At 44.5% G+C, this 15,603-nt stretch overlaps 1 protein-coding gene across 3 annotated transcripts in view; it reads right to left on the reverse strand.

The window, feature by feature from the left end:
- Positions 1 to 2,931: 2,931 nt before the first annotated feature.
- Positions 2,932 to 15,603, reverse strand: part of NRROS (negative regulator of reactive oxygen species) — a 144,240-nt gene continuing 131,568 nt past the window's right edge. For 2 of the 3 annotated variants that reach the window (XM_033958992.1, XM_033958993.1), the window contains one exon: positions 9,487 to 12,566. In XM_033958992.1, coding sequence (XP_033814883.1) covers positions 10,602 to 12,566 — 1,965 coding nt within the window. In that variant the 3' untranslated portion in view covers positions 9,487 to 10,601. Of the gene's footprint in view, positions 4,560 to 9,486; positions 12,567 to 15,603 lie in introns of those variants that run through there. The other variant, XM_033958994.1, reaches the window with a different exon arrangement.

A 15,603-nucleotide genomic window follows, 5' to 3' on the forward strand; every position in this document is an offset into this window, starting at 1 on the left:
GACGATACCAAACTGTGCGGTAGAGTTAGGTCCAGGGAGGAGTGTGAGGACCTGCAAAGGGACCTGGACAAGCTGGAAGACTGGGCAAACAAATGGCAAATGCGCTTTAACGTGGAAAAATGCAAGGTCATGCAAGGGAAAAAGAACCCGTTGTTCAACTACAAATTGGGGGGGCATTGTTGGGAGACAGCAGACTTGAGAGAGACTTGGGTGTGCTGGTGGATGCATCACTGAAGCCATCTGCACAGTGCGCAGCAGCCTCGAAAAAAGCCAACAGGATGCTGGGCATCATAAAGAGGGGCATAACAACCAGGACGCGGGAAGTCATCATGCCATTGTATCGAGCGATGGTGCGTCCACATCTGGAATACTGCGTTCAGTATTGGTCGCCACACCTCAAGAAGGACATGGCGGTACTTGAGAGAGTCCAAAGGAGAGCAACGAAACTGGTAAAAGGGCTGGAACACTGCCCATACGCCGAGAGGTTGGATAGGCTGGGGCTCTTCTCTCTGGAAAAAAGGAGGCTCAGGGGAGATATGATAGAGACCTTCAAGATCATGAGGGGCATAGAGAGGGTGGATAGGGACAGATTCTTCAGACTGAAGGGGACAACAAGTACGAGGGGGCATTCGGAGAAACTGAAGGGAGATAGGTTCAAAACAAATGCAAGGAAGTTTTTTTTCACCCAAAGGGTCGTGGACACTTGGAATGCGCTACCGGAGGAAGTGATCAGGCAGAGTACGGTACAGGGATTCAAACAGGGATTGGACGGATTCCTGAGGGATAAAGGGATCATGGGATACTGAGAAAGGTGCTGGGATGTAACACAGGTATAGAAAGCTAACCAGGTAATAAGTATAGAAACCCAACAGGTCGTGCATGTGCAAGACCGGAGGGTTAGGACTACGATGGGAAGATAGGACTTCAATGAGAAACCAAGGTGGCAAGGGAGCCCCTTCTGGTGATTCAGACAGGTCGTGACCTGTTTGGGCCACCGCGGGAGCGGACTGCCGGGCAGGATGGACCTATGGTCTGACCCGGCGGAGGCACTGCTTATGTTCTTATGACTCACCCCGACTCCCATGCTCCCCCCGAGGCCACCGGCGCTGCTCCCTCCCTTCGCGACCGCCTCCCTCCCCCACACTGACTGGCCCTGTCCTTACCTGTGCGTCGCCGGTGTTAGAAAGTGCCTGCCGCCGTTGTTTTGCTGGGCTGCTGCTGTGCCTTGAGCATCTGCGCATGCTCAAGACCTTCTGGATCTCACCTTCTCCGAGATTCTCGGTGAGGGTGAGATCCAGAAGGCCTAAACAATATCAAACAGCAAAGGAGATAATGGACATCCTTGTCTAACTCCCCTCTCCAGACAGAAACGTTCTGAAAAAGTATTATTTATATATAATCTGGTGGAAGGGGAACTATACAAGGTTTGAATCATTTGTATAAATCCTGAACCAATACCAAACCAATCCATTGCTTGATACATAAAGGTCCATTCTACCCAATCAAAGAACATAAGTACTGCCATCTCCGGATCAGACCCTCGTTCCATCAAGTCCAAGGATACAGAGAAGGCTGGATCATCCATGGCTTTTGTTAAATTTAACATGTGAAAAGCCAGCCTGGTGTTATTTAAATAATGTCTTTGAGCAACAAATCCCGATGGGGGAATACCAATAATATAAGGGAGAGCCTTGGCCAAGCGCAAAGCCAATAACTTAGTCAACAGTTTGCCATCTACATTAATTAACGAAATAGGCCTATAATTTGAAACCAACATAGGATCTTTATTTGGCTTCGGCAAAACAATAGTTAATGATTCTGCCATAGTACCTGTAATGCAACCTTTAGTCAGTTGAACCTGATATAAATTTAATAAATGAGGTAATAGGGTACTTTGAAATGATTTGTAAAACTCTACAACTGGAAATCCTCGATCTCACGCCATGTCCAACATTGGTGGAATTTAGTATTGCAACATCACAAATTTGAATTAGCCCTATCAGAACGTAAAGGTCAGCTCAGATCTACAAATAAATGTTGGTCTCTTTTGTATACTTATCTACACACTACTAATATATAATCTTGCCCAATACATATTTATTATAATTATTATAATTGTCTTATTATAATCATCTAGCTATACAATCCTACCAATAGTGTGTTGAAAATCTTTCTTGAACTATTGGATATTACTGTAATTGCAATGTGCCTATGTATATTTTATTTCTTTTTTGTTCTTGTTCACTTTGTATGAAAAAATAAATAAACTTTCATGGAAAAAAAAAAAGAAAAACACAGTTGTCGAGCACCATGCTGCTTTTCAATATGGTCCTGTATTCAAATAGGTACTGTGCATTTTGATTCTATTGTTTTCTGCATTTTTCTTGTGGAATTTTTTCCCCCTCATTTTGATTTATTGTAGAACAAACTATCACATAGGGATCCTTTTACTAAGGCACGCTAGTGCATCTTAGCGTGCACTAAATGCTAACACGTCCATAAGATATAATGGATGCGTTAGCACACGTTAGCATTTAGCACACGCTAAGATGCACTAGCGCACCTTAGTAAAAGGACCCCATAGTATTAGAGCAACCAAGTGTTATTTCAAATTCAGGAGACTTGTAAAATCTTATGTATGTGATTTATTTGATCTCTATTTGTTAAGAAATTAGGCTATATTTAACATATTTGAATTAGGTGGTCAATTTATTTGGTGATATTGTAATTATTGGGATTATGACCCAATTTTACTCTTTTGAGGGGTTTTTGAGTCAAGGTTTATTCTAAATTTTTGCATAAAGGAAAAATTTACAGTAACATGAACTACATATACATAAGCAATTTGTATTGGAAAACGCCATAAGAAAAAAAAACCTGATAAATTTATATTGTCAGCAATAAACATAATAATAGTATAACTTCCTCAATAGTGTAACTGTAGTAGTCATATGCAGCATGAATCAAAAGAATGATACAATAAAAGTAGAAATAATAAAAGTAAAAATGAAACAAAAGAAAGAAAAGGGGTAAAAGGTAAATTATATAATAAAGGAGAAATATCTAATCAAGAATCAGAGCTTTGTATATATACTTTAAGAGAGTTCCAAAGTCATTGAAACTGATGAAATCTATTAGTTTTCTTAGCTAAATATGCTTCAAATCTATATGTAAGACACACCATGTAAGACACACCAGGTTCCACCATTGTACATGAGAAACATGAGATAAATCTCTCCAAGAGTTAAGGAAAATTTTAAGAGCTAAAGTGAGTAAAATATCAAATAAAGAAGCATCATCTGGAGACAGATCACATGGGAGCGCAGATTTTAACAAAAGCATCTGATAAGAAAGTATTACATCAATGTGAAATACAGTGTCCCATATAGATTTCCAGTAAGGTTGGATAGAGGGACAATAAAAAAAATAAGTGTCTCAACGAGCCAATCTCCATTTGGCAAGTCCAACAGTGTTTAGAGAAAGGATTAATTTGATGGGATCTGATAGGGGTCCATTGTGCCCTATGTAGAAGGAAAAACATACTTTGCAAAAGAGAAGCTCATCTGGATAAGCGAAACACGGATTTTAAAAAAGAAGACCAATCAAAATCAGAAATGGGAGCACCAAAGTCATCTTCCCATGCTCTTTTCAGAGATGAAACAGGACTGGAATGAATGTGTTTAAGTAGCTTATAAAATCTGGAAGCAGTGTGACCCAGAGTGAGGTATTGTTCAGAGAAGACAAAAAGTGTAGGAATATGACTAGAAACTACAGGATTGAATCCTGATTTCTTGATGGATGACCTCAGCTGTAACCACTGGTAAAACTGAAAGGATGTGAGGGAGTAACTCACTAAAAGAAAGCCAAGAACCATCTGGGTGGCATAGAGAGGAAATGTCCCATATTTGTTTGTTGTACCAGGAGGGCTAAAAAGCATAATTACTTATCGTAACAGTTGTTATCCAGGGACAGCAGGCAGCTATTCTCAACATATGGGTGATGTCATCCACAGAGCCCGGATGCGGACAGCCTCGCATCCCAGCAATCCAGTACTTCCACCAGCAGCCTTCCTCACTCCCACAGTGCTGAGCGCATATGAGGACCACCACCCACCATTCTGATTAGTTGCTCGGAGGTCAGCAGAACTGCATTTGAGCCAGATCACGGTTCGGGAACAGCCCCTTTCTCGGCAGCTAGTTCTACCAGCCCACCTGCCCGCGGAGCCGTTTCCACCTCAAGCTTGGCCACCTGCCACGAGTCCCAGCTCTTCGCACCAGGTCTTCTTCTTCCCGGTGGCCCACGCCGTCCAGTCCTCGTCTGCTGCCTCCCCTGTGCACACATGACTGACCCTGATGCTCTTGGGAGACAACACTGGCTCTAAGGCATTGGTGAGTGACGGAAGTGACCGAGTGAGACCCGGGCGGAAGTGGCTTACGGCCGCCACAGGATTTCACCTAGCGCGTGCTGCTCAGAAAGGGGGATGGCTGGATGGCAGGCATGCGGAACAGCACACGGGCTGCTGGACTGTGGCTCCCCTGAGCCTGCTCCTTCCTTCCGTGCTGGATAGAAGAAAAGGGGAAAGACGCTGAATACCCGGGAGAGAGTCATACATAACATAACATTGTGCTCTTAGACCGCATTACCAAAAGTTCTACGCAGTTTACAAAAGAGTAAAACATTAAACATAGTCATGTAATTAGATGAATCAAGTGGTCAGGTCCTTGGAATAAAGATAAGTTTTTAGCTGTTTTCTAAAATGTCTACAGGAAACAGTTATAAGCAACAATGATCAAAATTCTCTCTCATGAGAAGCTGCCTGAGATGCTAGAGTACAATGTAGGAATTTCTTACTTTTACATCCTTTTACACAGTGTTTTTCAACCGCTGTTCCGCAGCACACTAGTGTGCCGCGAGATGTTGCCTGGTGTGCCGCAGGGCCGCCGGGCCCGGAGCTGACAGGGGGCCCGAGGCAGGGGCGCCAGTAGCTCGCCAAGGCAAAGTGAGTCGATCACCCAGGACTCACTTTGTCTTGGCGATCTAATCTATCGAGCCGATAAGTCTTCTTCTCCCCGACGTCAATTCTGCAGTCGGAAAGGAAGTTCGGGCCAGCCAATCGCTGCCTGGCTGGGCGGAACTTCCTCTCCGATTGCAGAACTGACGTCAGGGAGAGCATGCGTCGGCGTCGGCTTTGGGGCCTGTTATCCATTGGTGGGTCCTGTTCCCCGATGGCAGCGGCAGTGGCAGTGGCTTGGGGAACGGCAGGGAGAAAGAAAGAAAGGGGGCAGGCAGGGAAACAGAAGGAAAGAAGAGAAACAGAAAAAAAGAAAGAAAGGTCAGGGAGAGAGGAAGAAAAAGTTGGGGGAGGGAATGAGGTGTGGAGGAGAGAAAGCATACAGGCAGATAGAAGGGAAGAAAGATTGGATGCACAGTCAGAAGAAGAAAGTGCAACCAGAAATCACCAGACAAGGTAGGAAAAATGATTTTATTTTAAATTTAGCAAAGTGGAGGCAGTATTACCACAGTTTTCAAAGGAATTTGCCCAAATAACTTAATAGTTAACTGGGTAAATTCCCAGAGATGAAAACTTCCCTTCACTTACTATGCACAGTTCTGAATTTATATCTGCTGTCTATATTTTACAATATGGTCCCCTTTTACTAAACCGCAATAGTGGTTTTTAGCGCAGGGAGCCTATGAGCGTCAAGAGCAGCGCTGGGCATTCAGCTCAGCTCCCTGCGCTAAAAACTGCTATTGTGGTTTAATAAAAAGGATGGAGGGTATATTTGTCTATTTTTGTATGCTATAAAAACCAAATACAGAGAGAGACTCAGAGCTGTTGACGAAGAGCTACGTGTGTGTCTTTCTTCGATTCCAGCCAGAATATCAGCTTTGTGTTCAGCCAAACAGGCCCAGGTTTCGCACTGAATAAAGTATTTTATAATTTTTATTTCGTAATAAAGTAATTATAAAATACTTTCTTTGTGTTTATTTGATTCCTATTCAAGAGAATTACTTTATATATAGTCAATATAGGCAGAGAGTTAAATTTTTTAACATTTTCTAATGGTGGTGTGCCTCGTGATTTTTTTCATGAAACAAGTGTGCCTTTGCCCAAAAAAGGTTGAAAAACACTGCTTTTACAGATGGAAAATTAAATAGAGCATGGGTTTTTCTGCTGTATTTGTGCATAGCTATAGATAAATTATTAACAAGATAAGTAGGGGCTGCACCATATAAGACCTTGTAACAAAAACATCCCAACTTAAACAATACCCGAGCCTCCACAGGCAACCAATGCAGCTCACAGTAAAATGTAGTAACATGATCGTACTTCTTCAATCCATAGATCAGTCTAACAGCCATGTTCTATATCAATGATAATCTCAATAATTCTTTCTTGGTGATTGATAAATAAGCAATATTTCAATAGTCTAGGACAGTGGTTCCCAACCCTGTCCTGGTGGCCTACCAGGCCAATCGGGTCTTCAGGATAGCCCTAATGAATATGCATGGAGCAGATTTGCATGCCTGTCACTTCCATTATATGCAAATCTCTCTCATGCATATTCATTAGGGCTAGCTTGAAAACTCGATTGGCCTGTTAGTCCTCCAGGACAGGGTTGTGAACCACTGATCTAGGAGACTAAGCAATAGTGGTTGGACCAATAATTTGAAAGCGGAAAATTCAAAATAAGGTCTTATTTGCAGTTTCCATAAAGTAAAATAACATTTTATGTTCTGAACTATGAGGGAGTTGAGGAGTGGAAAACAATAGTGGAATATACTAATCCCGGGGGGGGGGGGGGGGAGGGACTGGGAGACATAGGAGATGGTGGGCATGGAAGAAGAAGGGATAGAGACACAGAGGGGCAATGCTGATCACAGGGGTAGAGGGAGGGACAGGGAGAAAGAGGATGAAATGCAGAACATGACAAGACACACAAACAGAAGGAAAATGCTGAATATGAGAGGACAGATGTAGAAACAGGAGGAAGGAAAGGAATAGGATATAGACGGGAGATGTTTGTTACATAGGACAGATAAGGCTGCAGGAGGAAGATGGTGGACATGGATAGAGAAGAAATGTGAGATGGACAGAAGTTACTAAAGAGACAAGAAAAAATAGCTCTTTGGCAGCTGCTTTCATAGAGTGTCTGTTGTGTTTATTTATGGTCATTTACCCTAAAATTAGTTGTTACATAGTAATCACATGACCCACAATATCTGACTGAATGTGTATCCCCCTCTATTGCACTCAAGAAGCTGGCTATACCATCGAAAATAGTTAAGGCTGCAAACTGTGAGGGTGAGGGTACTTTACCTAGATGTGGCTTAAAGCAGATCACAAAAGAGTAAAATTGAGAGACGTCATGTGACTGATCACAAGATGGCTGCTTAAGCTAACCTCTCTGTCCCAGCCTTGCATATATTTCTAGCTGGCTATACCATTGAGAATAGTTAAGGCTGCAAACTGTGAGGGTGGGGGTAGGGTTACCAGACCTGTCCTCCTTTTAGAGGACATGTCCTGGCATCCGGATGGCTTTTCAAAACCTGGCACTTTGTCTGGGTTTTGAAAAGCTTCCAGCTAGGAGCGATGTCGATACAGCGCTGGACCTGCCACTAGGCTTGCCTGCCCTGTGCCTTGCCCCGGCCTACCACTAGACCACCAGAGAGGAGGGGAGACAGGGTACAGAACCTGGCAGGGAGGGAGGACAGGGTGCAGAGCCTGGCAAGGAGTGTGGGGTTGGGTGCAGAGCCTGACAGGGAGAATTTGATTCAGAATGTTTTTTTTCTTGTTTTCCTCCTCTAAATCTGGGTGCATCTTATGGTCAGGTGTGTCTTATGAAGCGAAAAATACGATAGGGGTTGGGGTTATACAGGTTGGTGTGCTGGCTAAAAGGGAGATGAAGTTTAATGTGGAAAAGTGCAAAGTGATGCATTTAGGCAGAAAGAACAAGGAACACGAGTATAGAATGTCAGGTGCAATTCTGGGTAAGAGTGAACAAGAAAAGGACCTGGGTGTACCCTGAAACCGTCGGCACAATGCGTGGCAGCAGCAAAGAAAGCAAATAGAATGTTAGGCATGATAAAGAAAGGAATCGCGAGTAGATCAGAGAAAGTTATATAATGCCGCTTTATAGGGCAATGGTCAGACCACACTTGGAATACTGTGTCCAACATTGGTCTCCCAACCTAAAGAAGGATATAAAACTGCTGGTGAGGGTGCAAAGACGAGCAACAAAGCTAATAAAAGGTATGGAGAACTTGGAATACGAGGAACAACTTAAGAGACTGGGATTGTTCTCCCTTGAGAAAAGGAGACTGCGAGGGGATATTATCGAGACTTTCAAAATACTGAAAGGAATCGACAAAATAGAGCAGGAAAAAAAATTATTTACAATGTCCAATGTGACACGGACAAGAGGACATGGACTGAAGCTAAGGGGAGACAAGTCTAGGACAAATATCAGGAAGTTCTGCTTCACGCAACGAGTGGTGGACACCTGGAATGCTCTCCCAGAGAAGGTTATTGCGAAATCCACCGTTCTAGGATTTAACCCTTTCAGGACCAAGGGACATATTTGTCCCATAACTTTAAAATCCTATAAATTTTGATTGGGATAGTCTACAGTTCTAAATTTGATATGTACGGATTCCATATGATACTGCCTTTATGTAAACAAACTGGTTCCGACATTCATTCATTAGCGTCGTTGCCAGATTGACGAGAAGATTCACTTGCCACACTGTCCATAAGCCAGAAGTGTGATTTTTTTAAAAAAAAATAATGATATTTCACAAAAAAAATCAATTTTTTGGCATCTGCAAGCCCTTTTTACCATAAAAATGTCGTCAAAACCACAAAAATTGGCCTACGATCCTTATGGTCCTGAAAGGGTTAAAAGCAAACTAGATGCACATCTCCTTATGAGAGGCATAGAGGGATATGGGTGACTAAAATTACGCCAGGTGTACACCTGGCTGGGCCTCCACGTATGTGGATCGCCAGACTTGATGGACCGAAGGTCTGATCCGAAGATGGGAGTTCTTATGATGTGGGGGAGGAGTGCTAAAAGAGGAAGGTGTGTGCTAATGTGGAAGAAGGGGTTGCAAAACAAAAGTTGGCTCAGGGAGCCTCAATCCCTTGAGCCAGCTTTGAAGTCTTATTTTAATGTATTTGTGTGTATTATAGGACTACATAATTGTATTTTATATGGTGTTCTATGTAGACATTTTCTAGAGAATGCTATACATGTATATGGCACCTAATGTATACATTATTTCTGTGCTGATCTTTAGCATGGAAAAGCATTATGATGAAAGCAAGGTGCTAAAATGGACCAAAAATGGCAGATTTACAGTTTACATTACATTACATTACGGATTTCTATTCCGCCTATACCTTGCAGTTCAAGGCGGATTACAAAAGATTTGACTGGACATTTTCCAGTGAAGATACAATTTTTTTTTTTTTTCCAACAGAGGAGATATAGCTGGAAAGATTCCGAGGGGATATACAAGTTGGATAACAAGTTGGATACAGTATAGCGCCTAAGTGTTTCTGCGCAGATCTAAAAAGATATCATAGCAATGGAAACATAGGTAGGTTAGGAACATTCTCTTAAAATGCATTCAGTGTTATAGATTTAAGGGGATTCATTCCTAGTTTGTACACTGGGATTTACACCTGGTTTCAGGTGGTATAAATCCATGCTCCCAAAGTTGGGCACGGATTCTGGCACTACACACTATTCTATAAAGGGCACCCTTTATAGGATATCATTTAGTGTTGCTATTTTGACACCAGCTACTGAATCTATCCTTTTGTACATTTGTGGAGTGAAATGCTGATAATGTTTTAAATTAAATAACGATTCTTGGCTTCCCAATTCCTCTTTCAGCACTTTAAAGCATTAATTCACTTCTGTTGGTTGATTTCTACTACTACTACTACTATTTTCTGTCATATACCCCTGCACTTTATATATGGCGCTCAAAATTGCATGCACCCAAACTGTGTGTACAATTTGACTAACAAGCCAATTATTGCCAATAATTGGGTGCTATCAATTATTGGTGTTAATTAGTAACAATTTGGATTTATGTGCCCATCTTGCACTATTCAATAAAGATACACACATAAATCTTTTATGGCTCCTTTTACTGCAGACCAGCAAGGTAAATGCATTAGTGTGCAACTGAAATAGGGGTGTGGCCATGGGAGGAGTATTCACTAAATATGCATGCAGTGTTATAGAATACAGAGGATTCACACCTAATCTGTGCATGAGGATTTACACCAGATTTTGGCTGTGTACATCCTTGTGTGGATCCTGACACTATATACACTATTCTATAAAATGGTACCCAACTTGGAGTGCCATTTATCGAATGGCTCTCAGCAGTCTTTATTGTGCCCAAATTTAGGTACCATTTACTGAATCTACAGCATAGTGGAGGGGCTTACTCTTTAAACATAATAGTATAGTACCAGTCATCTGTTTTTGATGGATTTATAGAAGTCATGAATTAATTCAACAGCATGATCAATGCATTCAAAGTATGGCTGTGGATAATGGAATACTGTTACTGTTATAAAATCAATATCTGTTAGACCTTCTCCATCTACTTTTGACAATTTTAAAAAGTCTCTGTTTAACGTTTAAAACCAGAATAATGAAAGCCACTAAGAGAGTCAACGAAGTTGGAAGGATAAGCACCAAGTATAACAAGGTCATGTCTGTTGTTATCCACAGACAGCTCTGGGTGACAGATTTGGGGAGCTCCATTACAGACACAGTTTTGGAAGAAAATTTGCAAGTAATCTGCTGTCTGTCAGCTATGTGCACTGTTCTGAGCTCCTGGAGGGAATTCAACCAGTCCAGCTTACAACAGTCATATGGGTTTTGACTGAGGTAGATAATATGAAGACTTTTCCCTAATCGATGATGAACCATAAACTGTGGAAAGAAGGAGATATGGTTTCTCCGAAGATCTAAGCTGTGGAGAGTCAAGCTGCTTAAAGTACTAGGAAAGCTAGTCAAAGAGTTATCAGAAAGATCCAGTGCTAACAAGTTCTGAAATTTAGAAAAGTCAGCCTTTGCAGAATTAGAAAGACCAGTTTTTCTGAGAGATAAATATTGCAATGATAAGGCAATATCCTGCAGTGGACGCATGCCCCTTAACAGTGCTCTCTTATTACTTGAGAGGTCTAACTTAACTAGTGAAGTCCCTCTAAAAGCATGGTCAGACACTGACTCCAGGTCACACCCTGCCAAGTAAAGGTGTCTTACTGATATTACATTCCTGAAATCTATACAGATTCTGTCCATGCCCTTGCTTTGCTGGGGACAGAGGTTGAGTTGGTTATGACTTAGATCAACTGTAGTGATGCTGTCTAGATGGATAAAAAATTGAGATGGCATTCTTTTCAACCTATTGGTACTTAAATTAAAAAAATGAAGATTGGGAAGGATACTTCCTGAATAGGGATCCACCTGCAATTCCACGAGTTGGTTCTGGCTAAGATCCAGTTCAACAAGTGTAGCTGGGAGTTCTCTGTTATTTAAATTAATGATCTGAAAGCAGTTCTGATTAAGTTTTAGATGGGACAGGGAAGTCATGCTTACCAGGAATCCACTAGGCAGGTACTGGAGCAAGTTCTTGCTCATATCCAGAAACTCCAGAGAGGATAAGTCCCCTAGAATAACATCCTCCCAAAGATTAACAGAAGTAACATTGGTAACATTGTTACTTATAAATATAAACTTTACTAGCCCTTCCTTGGAAGTTGTGGCATTTAATGCATTGGCATAAAAGTTCATCTCATTGTCTGACAGCAGTAAGGAGCGCAATTTGTTGTGTTTGGGCAAAAGTGGAAAGAATAGAAGCTGATTGTGTGAGAGATCTAGTGTCTCAAGCTCAAAGTTAGCATTTGAGTCCTTAGTCAGAAACCACTCAATGTTGTTGTAGCTAGCATTGAGCACCTCAAGTTTGGTCAAATCAAAGTTAACAATGCAGGGTATATGATTATAGGCCAGATTAAGTCTTTGTAGTCTCCGTAAGTTTTCAAAAGCTTCCTCCTCGATTTCATAGATGTAATTCTTTTCTAGGCTCAGCTCCTGAAGCTGTACCAGATTTTCAAAGATTGTAGAATCTAGCCTCATGATGAAATTTCTGGTCAGGGACAAGGATTCCAAAGATGATAGGTTCTGAAACAGAATGCCTGCCATCTCTTCTGTTAGATAGTTCCCTGATAAGTCCAGTTTCTTTAGAGCTGGCAGTGACTGAAGGGCATTTGCTGTCATAAGATAGTTTACAAAGATGGAGTTATCCTGTAGGGAGAGAACCTTAAGTTTCTTATTGCCAGAAAAGGCTCCTGACTCGATGAACTCTAAGTTGTTCCCTTGAAGGCTGAGTCTCCACAAGTTTGCATACTGTTGCGTAGTGCCATTTCTAAGAGTCCTCACAAAGTTAGCATCCATGAAAAGTTCTTCGATGTTGGTAGGAAGATTGTTTGGGACTGATGATAATTTCCTCCCATTGCAATCCACAGCCTTGTGCACCTGCACCAACAAAGAGACATTGGTAATATGAAATTAAATATGAAAGTAGGAATACTGAATGACTAAGGTCCCTGTGAAGTAGACATGTGACAGACTTTCTTCTCATCTACAATATTATTTGTATTTGTATTCATTTATACCCCACCTTTCCCAAGGCGGGTCACAATAGAGTATATACACAAACAGTACAACAAATCAAACATGAATAAAACATAAGAGTGATAATGTAAAGCCTCCTAAAATTACAAAGAGGCTACCAGCGCCTCACCTCAAAAAAACTATACATCAAGTCCCATATTTCATCTTACAGAAGAGGTATTTCTTCAACATTTTCTTAAAACTACCGTATTTTCGCGGATATAACGCGCACCATTGTAAAACGCGCACAGGGGTATAGCGCGCAGAAATCACGATGATATGTACAAAAACTTTTCTATACCGCGCTCAGGCATATAACGCGCATGCTGCCCGACTCTCCTCTGGCCACCCCGACTCTCCTTTCGCTCTCCCCGACTCTCCTCTGGCCACCCCGATTCTCCTTTCGCCCTCCCCGACTCTCCTCTGGTTGCCCCGACTCACCGTTCACCCGCCCTGACTTTCGGTGCACTGCCCCGCCTCTCCGTGCCTGTCCCCCTTGAAGTCCTGTCCCCCCTTGAAGGTCTGCCTGTCCCCCCTTGAAGGTCTGCCTGTCCCCCCTTGAAGTCCTGTCCCCATCCTGAAAGCCTGATGCCCCCCCTCGACGTCCGATTCTTCTCCCCCCTCGGCAGGACCACTCGCACCCCCACCCCGAAGGACCGCCGACTCCCCGACAATATTGGGCCAGGAGGGAGCCCAAATCCTCCTGGCCACGGCGACCCCCTAACCCCACCCCGCACTACATTACGGGCAGGAGGGATCCCAGGCCCTTCTGCCCTCGACGCAAACCCCCTCCCCCCAACGACCGCCCCCCCCCAAGAACCTCCGCCCGTCCCCCAGCCGACCCGCGACCCCCCTGGCCGACCCCCACGACACCCCCACCCGCCTTCCCCGTACTTTGTGTAGTTGGGCCAGAAGGGAGCCCAAACCCTCCTGGCCACGGCGACCCCCTAACCCCACCCCGCACTACATTACGGGCAGGAGGGATCCCAGGCCCTCCTGCCCTTGACGCAAACCCCCCTCCCTCCAACGACCGCCCCCCCCCAAGAACCTCCGACCGACCCGCGACCCTCCTGGCCGACCCCCCCACCCCCCTTCCCCGTACCTTTGGAAGTTGGCCGGACAGACGGGAGCTAAACCCGCCTGTCCGGCAGGCAGCCAACGAAGGAATGAGGCCGGATTGGCCCATCCGTCCTAAAGCTCCGCCTACTGGTGGGGCCTAAGGCGCGTGGGCCAATCAGAATAGGCCCTGGAGCCTTAGGTCCCACCTGGGGGCGCGGCCTGAGGCACATGGGCCAAACCCGACCATGTGTCTCAGGCCGCGCCCCCAGGTGGGACCTAAGGCTCCAGGGCCTATTCTGATTGGCCCACGCGCCTTAGGCCCCACCAGTAGGCGGAGCTTTAGGACGGATGGGCCAATCCGGCCTCATTCCTTCGTTGGCTGCCTGCCGGACAGGCGGGTTTGGCTCCCGTCTGTCCGGCCAACTTCCAAAGGTACGGGGAAGGGGGGTGGGGGGGTCGGCCAGGGGGGTCGCGGGTCGGTCGGAGGTTCTTGGGGGGGGCGGTCGTTGGAGGGAGGGGGGTTTGCGTCGAGGGCAGGAGGGCCTGGGATCCCTCCTGCCCGTAATGTAGTGCGGGGTGGGGTTAGGGGGTCGCCGTGGCCAGGAGGGTTTGGGCTCCCTTCTGGCCCAACTACACAAAGTACGGGGAAGGCGGGTGGGGGTGTCGTGGGGGTCGGCCAGGGGGGTCGCGGGTCGGCTGGGGGACGGGCGGAGGTTCTTGGGGGGGGGCGGTCGTTGGGGGGGGGGGGTTTGCGTCGAGGGCAGGAGGGCCTGGGATCCCTCCTGCCCGTAATGTAGTGCGGGGTGGGGTTAGGGGGTCGCCGTGGCCAGGAGGGTTTGGGCTCCCTCCTGGCCCGATATTGTTGGGGAGTCGGCGGTCCTTCGGGGTGAGGGTGCGAGTGGTCCTGCCGGTGGGGGGGATGTATCGGACGTCGGGGAGTCGGCCGGGCAAGAGGGCTTGGGCTCCCTCTTGCTCCGATCGTGGATGCGGGTGCGGGTGGGAGCGCGTGCGAGCGGTCGTTCGGGGTGGGGGTGCGAGCGGTCCTGCTGGGGGGGTGAATCGGGCGTCGGGCGGGGTGGGAACTATGTTTAAAAACTTTTGTATACCGCGCTCAGGCATATAACGCGCGAGGGGTATGCGCGGTACGTAAAATCACGTATAACGCGCGCGTTATATCCGCGAAAATACGGTACTCAAACATGTTTGCTGTCATAAATATCCTGGAAACTTATTCTAAACTAAACTAAACCTTAAGTTTGTTACCGCATCATCTCAAGTTTCAAGTTTTATTAACGTTTGATGAATCGCTTATACAAATTTTCTAAGCGATGTACAATTTAAAAGCCACTAGATGGTGGTCTCACATACAATTGGACAAATCAATCACAAAACAAACTACATGGATCAGTTTACATTTTAGCAATCGAAATAGAGACAAACATGAATAAAGAAGAAAGGAGGGAAAAGTTACAATTTCATTTTCTGTTGGAATTTACATAAAAGGGAAAATACAATGGGGAGGGAAGGGGATTAATGAGTTTGATAATCGTAACAAAATATAAAGGGTCCAAGATATGCCATATTACACATCAAAAGCGTCTTGAAACAAAAAGGTTTTAAAAATTTTTTTTAAAAGATAAAATATCTTTTTCATTTCTAATATAACTTGGCAGAGAATTCCATAATTTAGGGGCCATAACGGAAAATATATCATTTCTTCTTGTGCCGATGATTTTCAAGGAGGGAATCGTTAGTAGGTTTGAAGAAGATGATCGTAGAGAGCGTGGGGCATTGTAAGGGATAATCATTCTTGACATAAATTGCGGTTCGTTGAAGATTA

This window comes from Geotrypetes seraphini, chromosome 9, assembly GCF_902459505.1.
Source record: "Geotrypetes seraphini chromosome 9, aGeoSer1.1, whole genome shotgun sequence".
In the NCBI taxonomy this organism is placed as follows: domain Eukaryota; kingdom Metazoa; phylum Chordata; class Amphibia; order Gymnophiona; family Dermophiidae; genus Geotrypetes; species Geotrypetes seraphini.